General features: G+C 43.6%; 1 protein-coding gene across 1 annotated transcript in view; it reads left to right on the plus strand.

Moving 5' to 3' along the window:
* C5 (complement C5) overlaps positions 1-13,029 on the plus strand; it is a 111,967-nt gene that overhangs the window by 84,309 nt on the left and 14,629 nt on the right. Inside the window, exons 33-37 of the mRNA XM_004615632.2 lie at positions 460-517; positions 8,701-8,803; positions 9,164-9,238; positions 9,356-9,461; positions 12,363-12,446. Coding sequence (XP_004615689.2) covers positions 460-517; positions 8,701-8,803; positions 9,164-9,238; positions 9,356-9,461; positions 12,363-12,446 — 426 coding nt within the window. The remainder of the gene's footprint in view (positions 1-459; positions 518-8,700; positions 8,804-9,163; positions 9,239-9,355; positions 9,462-12,362; positions 12,447-13,029) is intronic.

Genomic DNA, 13,029 nt, shown 5'->3' on the forward strand with positions numbered 1-13,029 from the left:
ATGTGTGCTGAAAGTAGACTGTGGACCAAACATGATGGCCTCTTAGTACCTACATTGCAAACTATAACACCCAAAAGGAGAGAGAGAGTAAGAGGAATGTGCCTACCACAGAGGCAGGGGGTGGGAAAGGGTGGGGGTGGTGGGAGGGATCCTGGGAAATTGGTGATGGAGAATGGGCACTGGTGGAGGGATGGGGGAAAAAGATGTCAAATTCTAACTCATGGGGAGGGAGGGTGAGTGCGTGTGTCTGTGTCTGTGTCTATGTCTGTGTCTGTGTCTGTGTGTATGTGTGTTGCTGGAGATGGAAACTAGGACCTCATACCTGGGAAATCACAAATTATTTGTAGTGTAGTCAGAGACCTATTCATGAATGTTTCCATTTTGGCAGATTCCAAATTAGCAACAAAGGGTTTACTCCATTTGTCATTTCTTTGCTTGTCTGTGTGTTGCCTTTGCCAGGATCGAGCTACGGAATCTCCGACTACACAGAATACAAGCGCATAGTAGCCTGTGCCAGGTGAGCCCTTCCCTCCCAGGGAGAAAACAGACACGCCACGCCCCACTTCCACCTTCTTAGTATTTCTACACAACTTTCTCTGTTTTAAGATGGCCAGAAGATGCAAACTTGCTCACTCAATTTTACAAATACAGAGCATCATAATAGACTTTCGTCAGTATCAAACTACTCACTATAGGTAACTACTCACTATAGGTATATGGTTTTGCTCTTAGGTCGTTTTTCCTCCTGGTTGTTTTTATCCTCCTTCTAATTTAAGTAGTCTAACACTAATTTTTTTCTAACTTGCTATGATACAAGTATCAGAGAAAGAGTCAAAGACACTCATTTAAACAGCTCCTACTCAGAACCAGTGTTTCTCAACTCAGGCTGCTCATTGAATTCAGCAGGAGAACCTGTAAAACTACCCAGAACCCTCTCTTCACCCTCCTGGTGTGGGTTAAAGAATGATTGCTGACCCTCTTCAGATGGCCAACAGTGGTCTAAATTGGCCCCTGTATTCATTTACTGTTGGCACTAGGTAGCAATTCAATGAAAAACTGTTTACTTAAAACAACTCACTCTATCATCCCACAGGTCTAGAGGCCAGACCCGGAGGCTCTATTGAGGATTCATTTTCTTGTTTCCTTCCTAGAGCCTAGAGGCTGCCCAGACCCCTTGGCTTGTGGCCCCTCTCTCCATCTTTAAAGACAGCAACACCACATCTTCCAATCTCTTTCTCTGACTCCAAGCCCAGCTTCCATCATCACTTCTATGACTCTCCTGCCTCTTCCTCTGATTTGTAATGACCCCTGGTTATAGTTGGGCCCACCTAGATAATGCAGAATAATCTCCCTATCATAAGAGCCTCAACTTGGAGCCAAGCAATAGTACAGCATTTGCTTTGTATGCAAATTTGCTTTGCATGTAACTGACCAATTTCTATCCTGGGCACCACCAGGAGTGCTCCCTGAGCACAGAGCCAGGAGTAAGCCCTGAGCACTGCTGGTGTGGCCAAAAAAAAAAAAAGATCCTCAGCTTTATCACATCTACTATTCCCCAAGACACATGGTTCAGGGGATTATGGCACAGATATCTGGGGGTGAGGGGGTGAGGGGTATTTTTCTACTTACCCTTTATATTTATTCTCTCACTGAAAATTCTCAAAAAATTAATTGGAAGCACATATTTTAGAAAATTAGAATTAACATTTTGTTCATGTGGGTTATCAGTAAAATTAAATAATTAACTATATCCTTTCTTGCTAATTTTAAGTAATGCTTATTTGTATGTGCAGTTCCATATATTAGGATTTATATTTCTGGTTTCTCTCCTAGTATTGTAGTCATGGGCTGGAGCAATAGCACAATGGGTAGAGCATTTTCCTTGCACGCAGCCAACCCAAGTTCGATTCCTCTGCCCCTCTCGGAGAGCCCGGCAAGCTACCGAGAGTATCTCGATCGACCGCACGGCAGAGCCTGGCGAGCTCCCTGTGGCGTAATCGATATGCCAAAAACAGTAACAACAAGTCTCACAATGGAGACATTACTGGTGCCCACTCGAGCAAATCACTGAACAATGGGATTACAGTGACAGTGACAGTGACCACAGTCACCATTCAAAAATGTACACGAGGGGCCAGAGCAATAGTACAGTGGGTGAGGTGCCTACTTTGCATGTGACAGACCTGGGTTCGATCCCCCCTGCATTCAATATGGTCCCCTAAGCACTGCCAGGGGTGATTCCTGAGTACAGAGACAGAAGTAATCTCTGAGGATTACCAGATGGGCACAAAACAAACGAAAAAAAATGTATATGAAAATATGGGTTTCTGGAAACTTGTGAATTTCCCTTTATGATCACAAGGAATGGGTGCACTAGTGGCAGAGGCAGGACTAGAGCTCAGTCCTCTACGTTCCTTCCCCTGGGCACCCCTGTGGTTGTCTCTCCTTCACTCTTTCTGCCCTCAGTTACAATTATTTGCATATATCCCATGATGTCCAAACACTTAGGATGGATGACTTAGACTGTCCATGAAGCTGTGTGACAGATTAATGCTGTAAAGGATTTAGGGGATGAATTTAGGGATTCTCCTTGAGTTATAAATACGAAAAATGGGGCCAGAGCAGTAGTACAGCAGAGAGGGCATTTGCCTTGCATGCAGACAACTCAGGTTTGATCCCCAGCATTCCATATGATCTCCTGAGCACCTCTAGGAGTAATACCTGAATCCAGAAACCCCTGAGCATTTATGGGTGTGATCCAAAAAACAAACAAATATATATATATATATATATATATATATATATATATATATATATATACAGAAAATGGTGATAGCACAGCGGGGTACGACGGTTGCCTTGCACGCGGCCGACCCGGGTTCAATTTGTCCATCCCTCTCTGAGAGCCCAGCAAGCTACTTAGAGTATCCCGCCTGCATGGTAGAGCCTGGCATGCTACCTGTGGCATATTCAATATGCCAAACACAGTAACAACAAGTCTCACAATGCAGACATTACTGGTGCCCGCTCGAGCAAATCGATGAACAATGGGACAACCGTGCTACAATGCTACAGAAAATGAGACCCAAAGAGGTAAAATAACCTGCCAAGTTCTCACAGAAGTAGAGGCCTCATCCCCAGATCCTGAAACCTGGTCCAGTTCCTGAAGCCTCTTCCATCCGGGCAAGGTGGCCTCAAGGAACTCCATGCAGTTCCCACCAACTCCTCCCCTGCCAGTGCGGTCCTGTGTGCAGTTCCCAGCCTAGTCGCAGTCTTCTTAGGATTCTTTCCCAGGCGGGCCAACCTGCAGCCCCCCACTGCCTTCCTGGGCCTATCTCTGCCCTTTCTCCCCTCAAACACCCCTTTTCATCCCCTGCCATCTTCCATTCAGCCCACCCTCTGCCAGGCAGCACCCTTCCTCTCCACAGTCCCTTCTACTCTCTCTTGGGCCGAAATCCATAATGCTCATTCCTGAATCCACAACACTTGTCACAGGAAGGTCTGAGCAGAGTTGTTTTGGTTAGAGTTCAAATCAATGCCAGACCCAACAGGGAAGCCTCCGAAAAGGTGATGAGAAGGTGAGTGGGCACGGGGGGGGGGGGGGGGATTAGGGATTAGGGGGCACTCAGCTATGAAATACTCTAGTGATCTTCAATCAATGCACTTAACTCCTCCAGGCTCGTCTATAAAACAAGACTATTGGATTGTCTCGTCTCAATTTGTCAGTTCTGGTATTCTTCAACTCCACCTATCAACTGATCAAAAAGGGCACTTATCAAAAAATCGTTGATCCAGATCTGTTGACTGGACTTTCTCATTTTTACAAAATGAAAGATGCCAGATTGAATGTTCTGTCTTTTGGTTGTTACAAAGGGAGACAGAGTGTTTTTATTTAAAAAAAAAAAAAAAGAGCCAGGTGGAGTATGCTTTTGACTCTGAGACTCTGGAGTTTGATTGGAAAAATTCCAACAGTAATTATGTAGTACCTATTCATATGAGACATTCTTTGCTTTCAATATTCTCTCCCTTGATTTTTTTCTTTTATACGAGCATACAGTTTCTGTGTCTGGGGGGTCTCTTTCATGTATTTACTTGGTTCTTAGTTGTTGAAGTTTTTTTATGGGGGGGGGGGGTTTCTTACAAGCGCTCTGTTGCATTCAGAAGAAAAGGAAAAGGGATTTCATTCCTTCCCTTCCTTCAGAACAAAATGTCTTTGGGGAAGATTGCTTTGGCAGCACGCAAAGGGCTTTTCTGAAAGGAAGGTTTCTGTTCCCCGGGTGAAACAGTTGCCATGGCAACCGGTCATCAAGGCTCCAGCCACTTTTTTATAGACATTCTCTGCTCAGGAGGCCTTCTCCATCCTGTTGACAGAGTATTTGCATCTGTGAGCGAAGTTTCCCTGCTTCTGGCCACACACACCCTTCCAATTAGGGAGATGCCCAGATGTTATCATCTAGTTCCCACTTGCCTTTTGTGCTGTTCTACATTGTTGATTTGTTGGAGAATAGGGTTAGATTGTAACCGCCTGCTCTTTTACGATAGTTTTAAGTAGTGTGGTAAATATGGCATCCAAAACTTCCAAAAGGTCTGGCCTGAAACAGCTCCGTGTGGGGAGCAGAGTGCCCACGCTCTTCGCTAATTGGCAGTTGAAGCAGGAGTGGCCATAGCGGGCTCTGTGTCGGTCCAGGGTTCCCAGGTCCTTCAATATTTTCAAGAAGAAAAATATTGTCTAACAAAGATGCTCAGGCTTAGATGGAAATAGAATGGTTTATTGGAAAGTAGAAGGGAAAGAGAAGAAACTTCTCGATTGAGGAGGAACTTAGTATACAACTAAGTTAAAGACAGGCTCATTTTGTGAGTTCTTTTAATGGGAAAACTGGGTCTTTGTGTTACTTATCAAATGACAAGAATTTTTACAGAAAATGTAAGGATTGGCGCCGGAGGGATAGTACAGTAGGTAGGGAGTTTGCCTTGCACATGGTTGACCCGCGTTCGATCCCCGGCATCCCATAGGGTCCCCCGAGCACTGCCAGGAGTAATTACTGATTGCAGAACCAGGAGTAACCCCTGAACATGTGACCCAAAAAGCAAAAGGAAGGAAGGAAGGAAGGAAGGAAGGAAGGAAGGAAGGAAGGAAGGAAGGAAGGAAGGAAGGAAGGAAGGAAGGAAGGAAGGAAGGAAGGAAGGAAGGAGGGAGGGAGGGAGGGAGGGAGGGAGGGAGGGAGGGAGGGAGGAAGGGAAGGAAGGAGGGAAGGGGAAAAAAAGAAAATGCTAGAATTGTACTGATGATCTGACTAGCTTCAGCCCTTTTGGGTTATCTGGTTGAACACGGGTGTTAGGTATTATCCATTGTCTCTTAGTCCCAGTGAGCTGAAGACCTAGACCAGAATCTATGACCTTGGGGAATTGTTATCTTAAATGTGGGGCAGGACCTGTCAAAAATGGGGCTGCTCATAGCAGCTAGAAAGTGGAAACGGAGGCTTTGTCTTTCACAGTCACACCAAGGTACCCCCCATTTTGCTGACTCCCAGAAGCACACCCACCTTGTGCGGATACCTTGGCCCTCTTTGAAAGCCTTTCATGCTGCCCAATGATAGCACTCATCTTCACGACTCAGAATGAAGCCTTGGAATTAGACATATTTGTGTGGGTGCTTTGGGTGAAGTGGGGAGTGAGAGAGGTGTCCTCAAGAAAACAGTGTTTCCCGTCTCTGCTCCACCAGCCTCAGCCACTCTGGGGAAATGGCTGGCATGGGGTAAGACTGGCCAAGTCTACTTCAGGCATCTACACGCACGGACACTTGCGTCACTCCAGCCCCATGAGGTAATCATCAATCTGCACCTGCAGCCCATTCATTCTGCACTGTACCAGAACTGGCACCCACAACCCCAGTTCTAAAGGAGCTGTGGGCTCCAGCTGTCGTGAGAAATTGCTTTTTTGCAGGAAAAAGTCAGTCTGACATCTGCCCAGATAGTGCAAGAGCGTCACCTTCCCACCCAGAAAAGACTTTTCAGAGGAGTTGAATAGTAAAACAAAATAGTTTTATCTAAAGAAATTTACTTAGAGAAGTGCAAGAGGAGAGAAAGAAAGACATACATGTTCCAAAAAGGGCACAGGCTTCTCCAGAAGGGGAAAAAGCAGAGAATGGCTTTTGGTCATATACAATGTCTCTAAAATGTCTTGTCCTGTAGCTCTCTGCATACATAAAAGTTGATCTGGGTGTTGTCACAGGGAAAGCCTTGGACTCTTGATGGTCCCTTCAGATTCTTATCACAAACTTTAGATTGTCCGGCAGCTTATCTTTATCTGAGGGCATCCATCCTCCTCTGGATGAGCCCTCTATTTCTGTATCTGGGCTGTACCTCAGTTTCTCTGTGACTAAAGAGCTCAGGATTTGCATCTCAAATGAACATGTTCCTCATGTCTTTGATCTCCTTCAAGGCCAGGTGATTTCTTCAAAACTTTTATTATTTCCCAAAAACTCATTACCAGGGCCCCCTTTCCACTATCTGCTGGCCTGTGACATACTTAAAATACAAGTTTAATTTTTTTCACAGTTAACTTTATAAGTACTAAAGCTCTAGAAAGGAAAATCATATATGGAAATTTCTCAGTAAGACTTTGATAATATCCATGCTTCCTACTTTTCCCCTTTTGAGAGTTCTTTTTTTCATCTTTTCCCAGTGGGAGGAAAGGTGGAGGGAGAAACACCAATTTTCATGCCTATCAATTTTCTTCTGAGTTTCTCCACAAGCACGATTCCTAGAGAAAGTTTGAAATCTTGAAACAATTTTTAAATCATTGTGGATTTTTTTTTTCTTTTTGGTGGAGGGTCACAAGTGGTGAAGTTCAGGGATTACTCCTGTGTCTACACTCAGAATAACTCCTGGCAGTGTTCAGGGGACCAGATGGGATGCCAGGGATTGAACCTAGGTTGGACACAGGGAAGGCAAGTGCTTACTCTCTGTACTATATTTCCAGACCCTATAGAATTATTTTAATAGTAAAATGTATGGCAAAAATAACTCATTTATAATCTCACATCCAAAGAAAACAATTGCTAATAATTTTATATATTTCTCTGTAGTATTTTTTTTTTTTTGCTTTTTTGGGTCACACCTGGCGATGCACAGAGGTTACTCCTGGCTTTGCACTCAGGAATTACTCCTGGCAGTGCTCAAGGGACCATATGGGATGCTGGGATCGAACCCAGGTTGGCCGCGTGCAAGGCAAACGCCCTACCCGCTATGCTATCGCTTCAGCCCCTCTCTGTAGTCTTTTTTGAAAGTGTTTGAATCTCTCTCTCCGTGTCTCTCTGAAAATACAACTTATTTTCATATTTGAACACTTGAAAAATAAACAAAAGAACCATCATGAGAATCAAGACACTTACTCAAGGGACTGGAGCGATAGCCCAGCAGGTAGGGTGTTTGCCTTGCACACGGCCGACTCAGGTTCGATTCCCAGCATCCCATATGATCCCCTGAGCACCACCAGGAGTAATTCCTGAGTGCAAAGCCAGGAGTAACCCCTGTGCATCACCAGGTGTGACCCAAAAAGCAAAAAAAAAAAAAGACACTTACTCAGCTCTAACATGAAGTCACGTAACCTAAAATAACCTTAAATAACTCCATCTCTGCAACTCATTAACCATGACCTTGAGCTGAATGAATTCTATCGCGTCTTCCAACTCCAGAATGGTGGTGCACTGAGATGACCAATCAGGAGACTAAAATATCGAAATTGATAACTCAGGTCTCCCGTAGTTCAAAATTTTAAAGATTTCAAAATGCCTATTGTAAAGAGACAAATAACTGTAGACGCAAATTAAAAATGTTAAACCTGCTGTTGCAGGTGACCAATGTAAAGTGGGGAGAGGGGAGAGGTGGCAGCCTCAAGAAGCACATCTATCTCTTTCCTCTCTGCCCACTTTGGTCTCCCAGGAAAGTGCCCAGGAATCCTAGGACTGACCGAAGTCTGTGATGAGCCCTGGGACAGTACAGATCTCACAAGGCAGCCATCGGGCGGCGCCTGAAATCTACTTGTTTCACACGGTGCGGGAGATGAGCTCTGGCACCCTATTTCTTAGGGACCCATGGATGCAAGGAATTGCTCTTTGCAGGGAAGGAAAGTCTGTCTTCAATCTTCCCCAGGTTTTCTAGGTCCATTGCCTTTACCTCATAGAAAAGAATTTCTGGAGGAGATAGTGAAGCAAAACAGTTTTAAGTAAAATTGTTAATGAGAAAAGAGAGAGAGAATAACACCTTCATCAGATTGTCTTGGCCTAGGATTTTCTTTAGACTGAAAAGTTAATCAGAATACTGCCATAGAGGAAGAACTGTGACTTTTGGTGACCTTCTTTCATGTCCTCATCACAGGTCTTTATTTGTGTTATAGTTTCTCCTCTCCTGCAACGGTCCAAGCTTCATCTGAGCCAGCACTTGGGCCAGTTAGGTTCTTATCAAGCCTTTATGTCTCTGTCCACAAAGTGGCCCAGTCATAACACTTTCAGCTGCTTTATGGCTAGTGACTCAGTAACTTCTTCAAGTTCCAACTTGGTTTTATTATTTCTCCAGAACTCATTACCAGGCCCCTCCCACCACCACCAACATCCACCTGCCTGATCTACTGCTAATAAATAGGACCTTTTGTTTAAAAGCCCATTTTTTAATTCCATCTTCTAATTCTGACTTATTCTAGCTACAAGCCCGACCAGGAAGAATCGTCCTCTGGGTCCTCCCACGCAGTGATGGATATCTCATTGCCTACTGGAATCAGTGCAAACACAGATGACTTAAGTGATGTAAATATTTCATTTTAAATATTATTCTGTTTACTTTGTTATAACAAAACTATTTCCCTTCCTCTAATATGTCACTGTCATAACATTGCCTGGAATCATCCTTTCAAACTGACAATTTATATAGGTTATAATTGTTAAAAATGAAGTGGGGAAAGAACACATACATTCACATTACAGAAAATATAGACTATTTGATAACATCGTTCAGGATTTAGCACAAGGAAAAGCTACTCCTTAACATCTTTGAATAGAAAATTCATAACATTATATTCCAGTGATCTAACATCCCATCATTAAGCAGAAGCATTTAAACAAAAAGACCATGAAATTAAATCCAAGCTTCTCTCTTTCCTTCTTAAGCTTGTGGAAAAGGTGGACCAACTAGCAAATGATTACCAAATCCAAGATGGGCATGTTATTCTGCAACTGGATTCGGTAAGCGCTACCTCCAATCGTAATTTCCTTACTACTGCTATTCAAAATTTACAGATTCGATGGTTTACTAGAAGCCTCTTCTCTCCCAGTAACTTGAATCTTGAACTTGTCCTACAGATTCCCTCCAAAGATTTCCTTTGTGTTCGATTCCGGGTATTTGAACTTTTTGAAGTTGGCTTTCTGAATCCTGCTACATTCACTGTGTATGAGTACCACAGGCCAGGTAATCCCTCTACACTAACCTTCCTTCACTTGTTTTTTTGTTTGTTCATTTGATGTTTGCTTTTTGGGTCACACCCAGTAATGCTCAGGGGTTACTCCTGGCTCTACACTCAGGAATTACTCCTGTCGGTGCTTGGGGGACCATATAGGATGCCGGGGATCCAACCGGGGGCAGCTCTGTGCAAGGCAAACACCCTACCCGTTGTACTATCGCTCTGGCCCCACCTTCCTTCATTTGTATTCGTTACAGAACCCTATGAGATTCGCTCATGGCCTGGAAATTTTACATATTGCCTCTCTCGAGATTTCGTGCAGGTGATTGCAAGACAGTGTGAACAAATTATTTTACCTTACTGGTCATCGTTTAATTATTTTCAAGTAGCTGGATTAAATTGCTCCCAGTATAAAATTTCTTTGCCTCAGCTGGTGCCTGCTCAAGCAAATCGATGAGCAACGGGATGACAGTGCCAGTGACAGCTTTATCTCTGTTGTTCATTTTCAGTGGTCACTCCTCTCCTTTCATAGGAAAGCCCACTGAGTTTTTCTTTACTCTTCCAGAATTCATTTATGCTTCAACCATACTCTCATCACATTTTATGGCAGCTCTATTAGAACAGTTATCATGCTCTAATTACTCATTTGTATGTATTTCTCATCAATCCCAGACAGAATGTGTCCATTTTCATGTCCCTAATGTGTAAGTATTGATGAAAGTTTGTTAAAGAATGACTCCGCAGTTCATCATTCAGCCACTGCTGAGAAAGTGAAATGAAGATCTCTTCAGTTGGCAAAAATACTTCACTTTGAACATGGCTACTTATTACAAAAACTTTTAGGCGGCAGACTCCAACATCCATTCAATTTATCTTCTAATATCACAAATAAAACATTTATTCCCTTTCACCTTGATATATACATATATATCATACATGTAGATTGTTTAGTTTCTAAGAGCAGGTACAGTGAGTAGGGCGTTTACCTTGCACGCAGCCAACCCAGGCTCGATTGCTCCATCCCTCTCGGAAAGCCCGGCAAGCTACTCAGAGTATCCCACCCACACAGCAGAGCCTGGAAAGCTCCCTGAGGCCTATTCAATATGCCAAAAACAGTTACAACAAGTCTCACAATGGAGACATTACTGGTGCCCGCTCGAGCAAAATTGATGAGCAACGGGATGACAGTGATACAGTTTAGTTTTGATCAAATCTGCTAGACTGTCAGGTATATACATATGAAGAGACTTTTCTTCCCCAGGCTAAATAATTTTAATTCTTTCAGACTCATCATATAATGTATTTCCTCACATTTGCAAAAGCATCAAATATTTTTATCTTAAGAAATAAATATTGGACAGTATAATTTCAATCATATGACTAAGTAAATAAGGAGACAATATTGGAAAGGTGGAGGAACCCCTGCCTGGGCAGGTTATTGATACTCTCACCTCCCTGAGCTATTAAAGGTGGGAACAGGAGAAGAGTAGGTCTTTCTCCAAAAGCCCATCGGAGAGGGCCAGAGGGATAGTACAAGTAGGTAAGGCATTTGCTTTGAATGTTTCCCATCATGGGTTTGAACCTCAGCAACAAAGATATTCTCTAAATCCAGTCAAAAGTGATTCCTGATCACAGAGCCAGGATTAAGCCCTCAGCACCTGGCATGGATGTGGGAGAAAAAGGGATGCTCCCTCACTATTGGTGGGAATGCCAACTGGTCCAGCCTTTCTGGAAAACAATATGGACAGTCGTTCAAAAACTAGAAATTGAGCTTCCATATAACCCCGCAATACCACTTCTGGGAATATATCCTGCAATGCAAAAAAGCACGGTAGAAATGACATCTGTACCTATATGTTCATTGCAGCACTGTTCACAATAGCCAAAATATGGAAACAACCCGAGTGCCCTAAAAAAGATGACTGGTTAAAGAAACTTTGGTACATCTACACAATGGAATACTATGCAGCTGTTAGGAGAGATGAAGTCATGAAATTTGCTTATAAATGGATAGACATGGAGAGTATCATGCTAAGTGAAATGAGTCAGAAAGAGAGGGACAGACATAGAAGGACTGCACTCATTTGTGGAGTATAGAATAACATCACATGAGACTGACACCCAAGGATGGTAGATACAAAGGCCAGAGGGGTTGCCCCATAGCTGGAAGACTGCTTCATGAGCAGAGGGGAAAAGGCAGATGGAATAGAGAAGGGATCACTAAGAAAATGATGGCTGGAGGAACCAGTTGGGATGGGAGATGCATGCCGAAAGTAGATAATGGACCAAACATGATGACCTCTCAGTGTCTGTGTTGCAAGACATAATGCCCCAAAGTAGAGAGAGACTATGAGGAATATTGTCTGCCATGGTAGGCAGAGGGAGGGTGAGAAAGGGGGTATATACTGGGGATATTGGTGGTGGGGAATGTGCACTGGTGGAGGGATGGGTGTTTGATCATTGTGAGATTGTAACCCAAACATGAAAGTTTGTAACTATCTCATGGTGATTCAATAAAATTTAAAAAAAAATTTTAAAAAGCCCTCAGCACCAGCAGATATGCCCCCAGACACATACCAAAAAAAAAGTGGACTCATTGACATAAATGTCAGTGTCACTGTCATCCCATTGCTCATCGATTTGCTTGAGCGGGCACCAGTAACGTCTCTCATTGAGAGACTTATTGTTACTGTTTTTGGCATATCTAATACGCCACGGGTAGCTTGCCAGGCTCTGCCGTGAGGGCGGGATACTCTCGGTAGCTTGCCGGGCTTTCCGAGAGGGTCAGAGGAATCGAACACGGGGCAGCTGCGTGAAAGGCGAACGCCCTACCACTATGCTATAGCTCCAGCCCAACATAAATGTACTGTACATTAATCCATCTTCTAACTAAACTTTCACCCCCACAGATAAACGATGCACCATGTTTTATAGTGTAGTCCACAGCAAACTTCAGAAAGTCTGTGAAGGAGCAGAGTGCAAGTGTGTAGAAGGTAAGCATTTAGCCTATTTGGGCTGTGAGCTTGTTTGTTTGTTTTTTTGTTTTTTAATTGTTGTCCCATTGTTCATCGATTTGCTTGAGCAGGCACCAGAAATGTCCCTATTGTGAGACTTGTTGTTACTGTTTTTGGCATATGGAATACTCCATGGGTAGCTTGCCAGGCTCTGCCGTGCGGGTGGGATACTCTCGTGGGATACAGTTACAAAGCTTTCATTTTTGAGTTTCAGTCATACAATGATGGAACACACATCCCTCCACCAGTGCACATTTTCTGGCAACAATGTCCCCAGTATCCCTCCCACCCCACCATCCCACTCCTCTCCCTTGCCTCTATGGCAGACAATATTCATCTTTCTTTCTACTTTTGGGCATTATGGCTTGCAGTACAGATACTGAGAGGCCATCATGTTTAGTCCTTTCTCTCCTTTCAGCACAAAGCAACACTCGTCACCAGGGCTTAACCAGGGGGAAGTTGTTTGACAACTTGTCATTTAATCTCAGATGGCTGAGGGCTGATTCCTGGAAGGCTATAAAGTTACTTCTCCAAGACACCTGAACAATAGGGTCATTTCTAC

This window comes from Sorex araneus, chromosome 1 (genome assembly GCF_027595985.1).
Source record: "Sorex araneus isolate mSorAra2 chromosome 1, mSorAra2.pri, whole genome shotgun sequence".
In the NCBI taxonomy this organism is placed as follows: domain Eukaryota; kingdom Metazoa; phylum Chordata; class Mammalia; order Eulipotyphla; family Soricidae; genus Sorex; species Sorex araneus.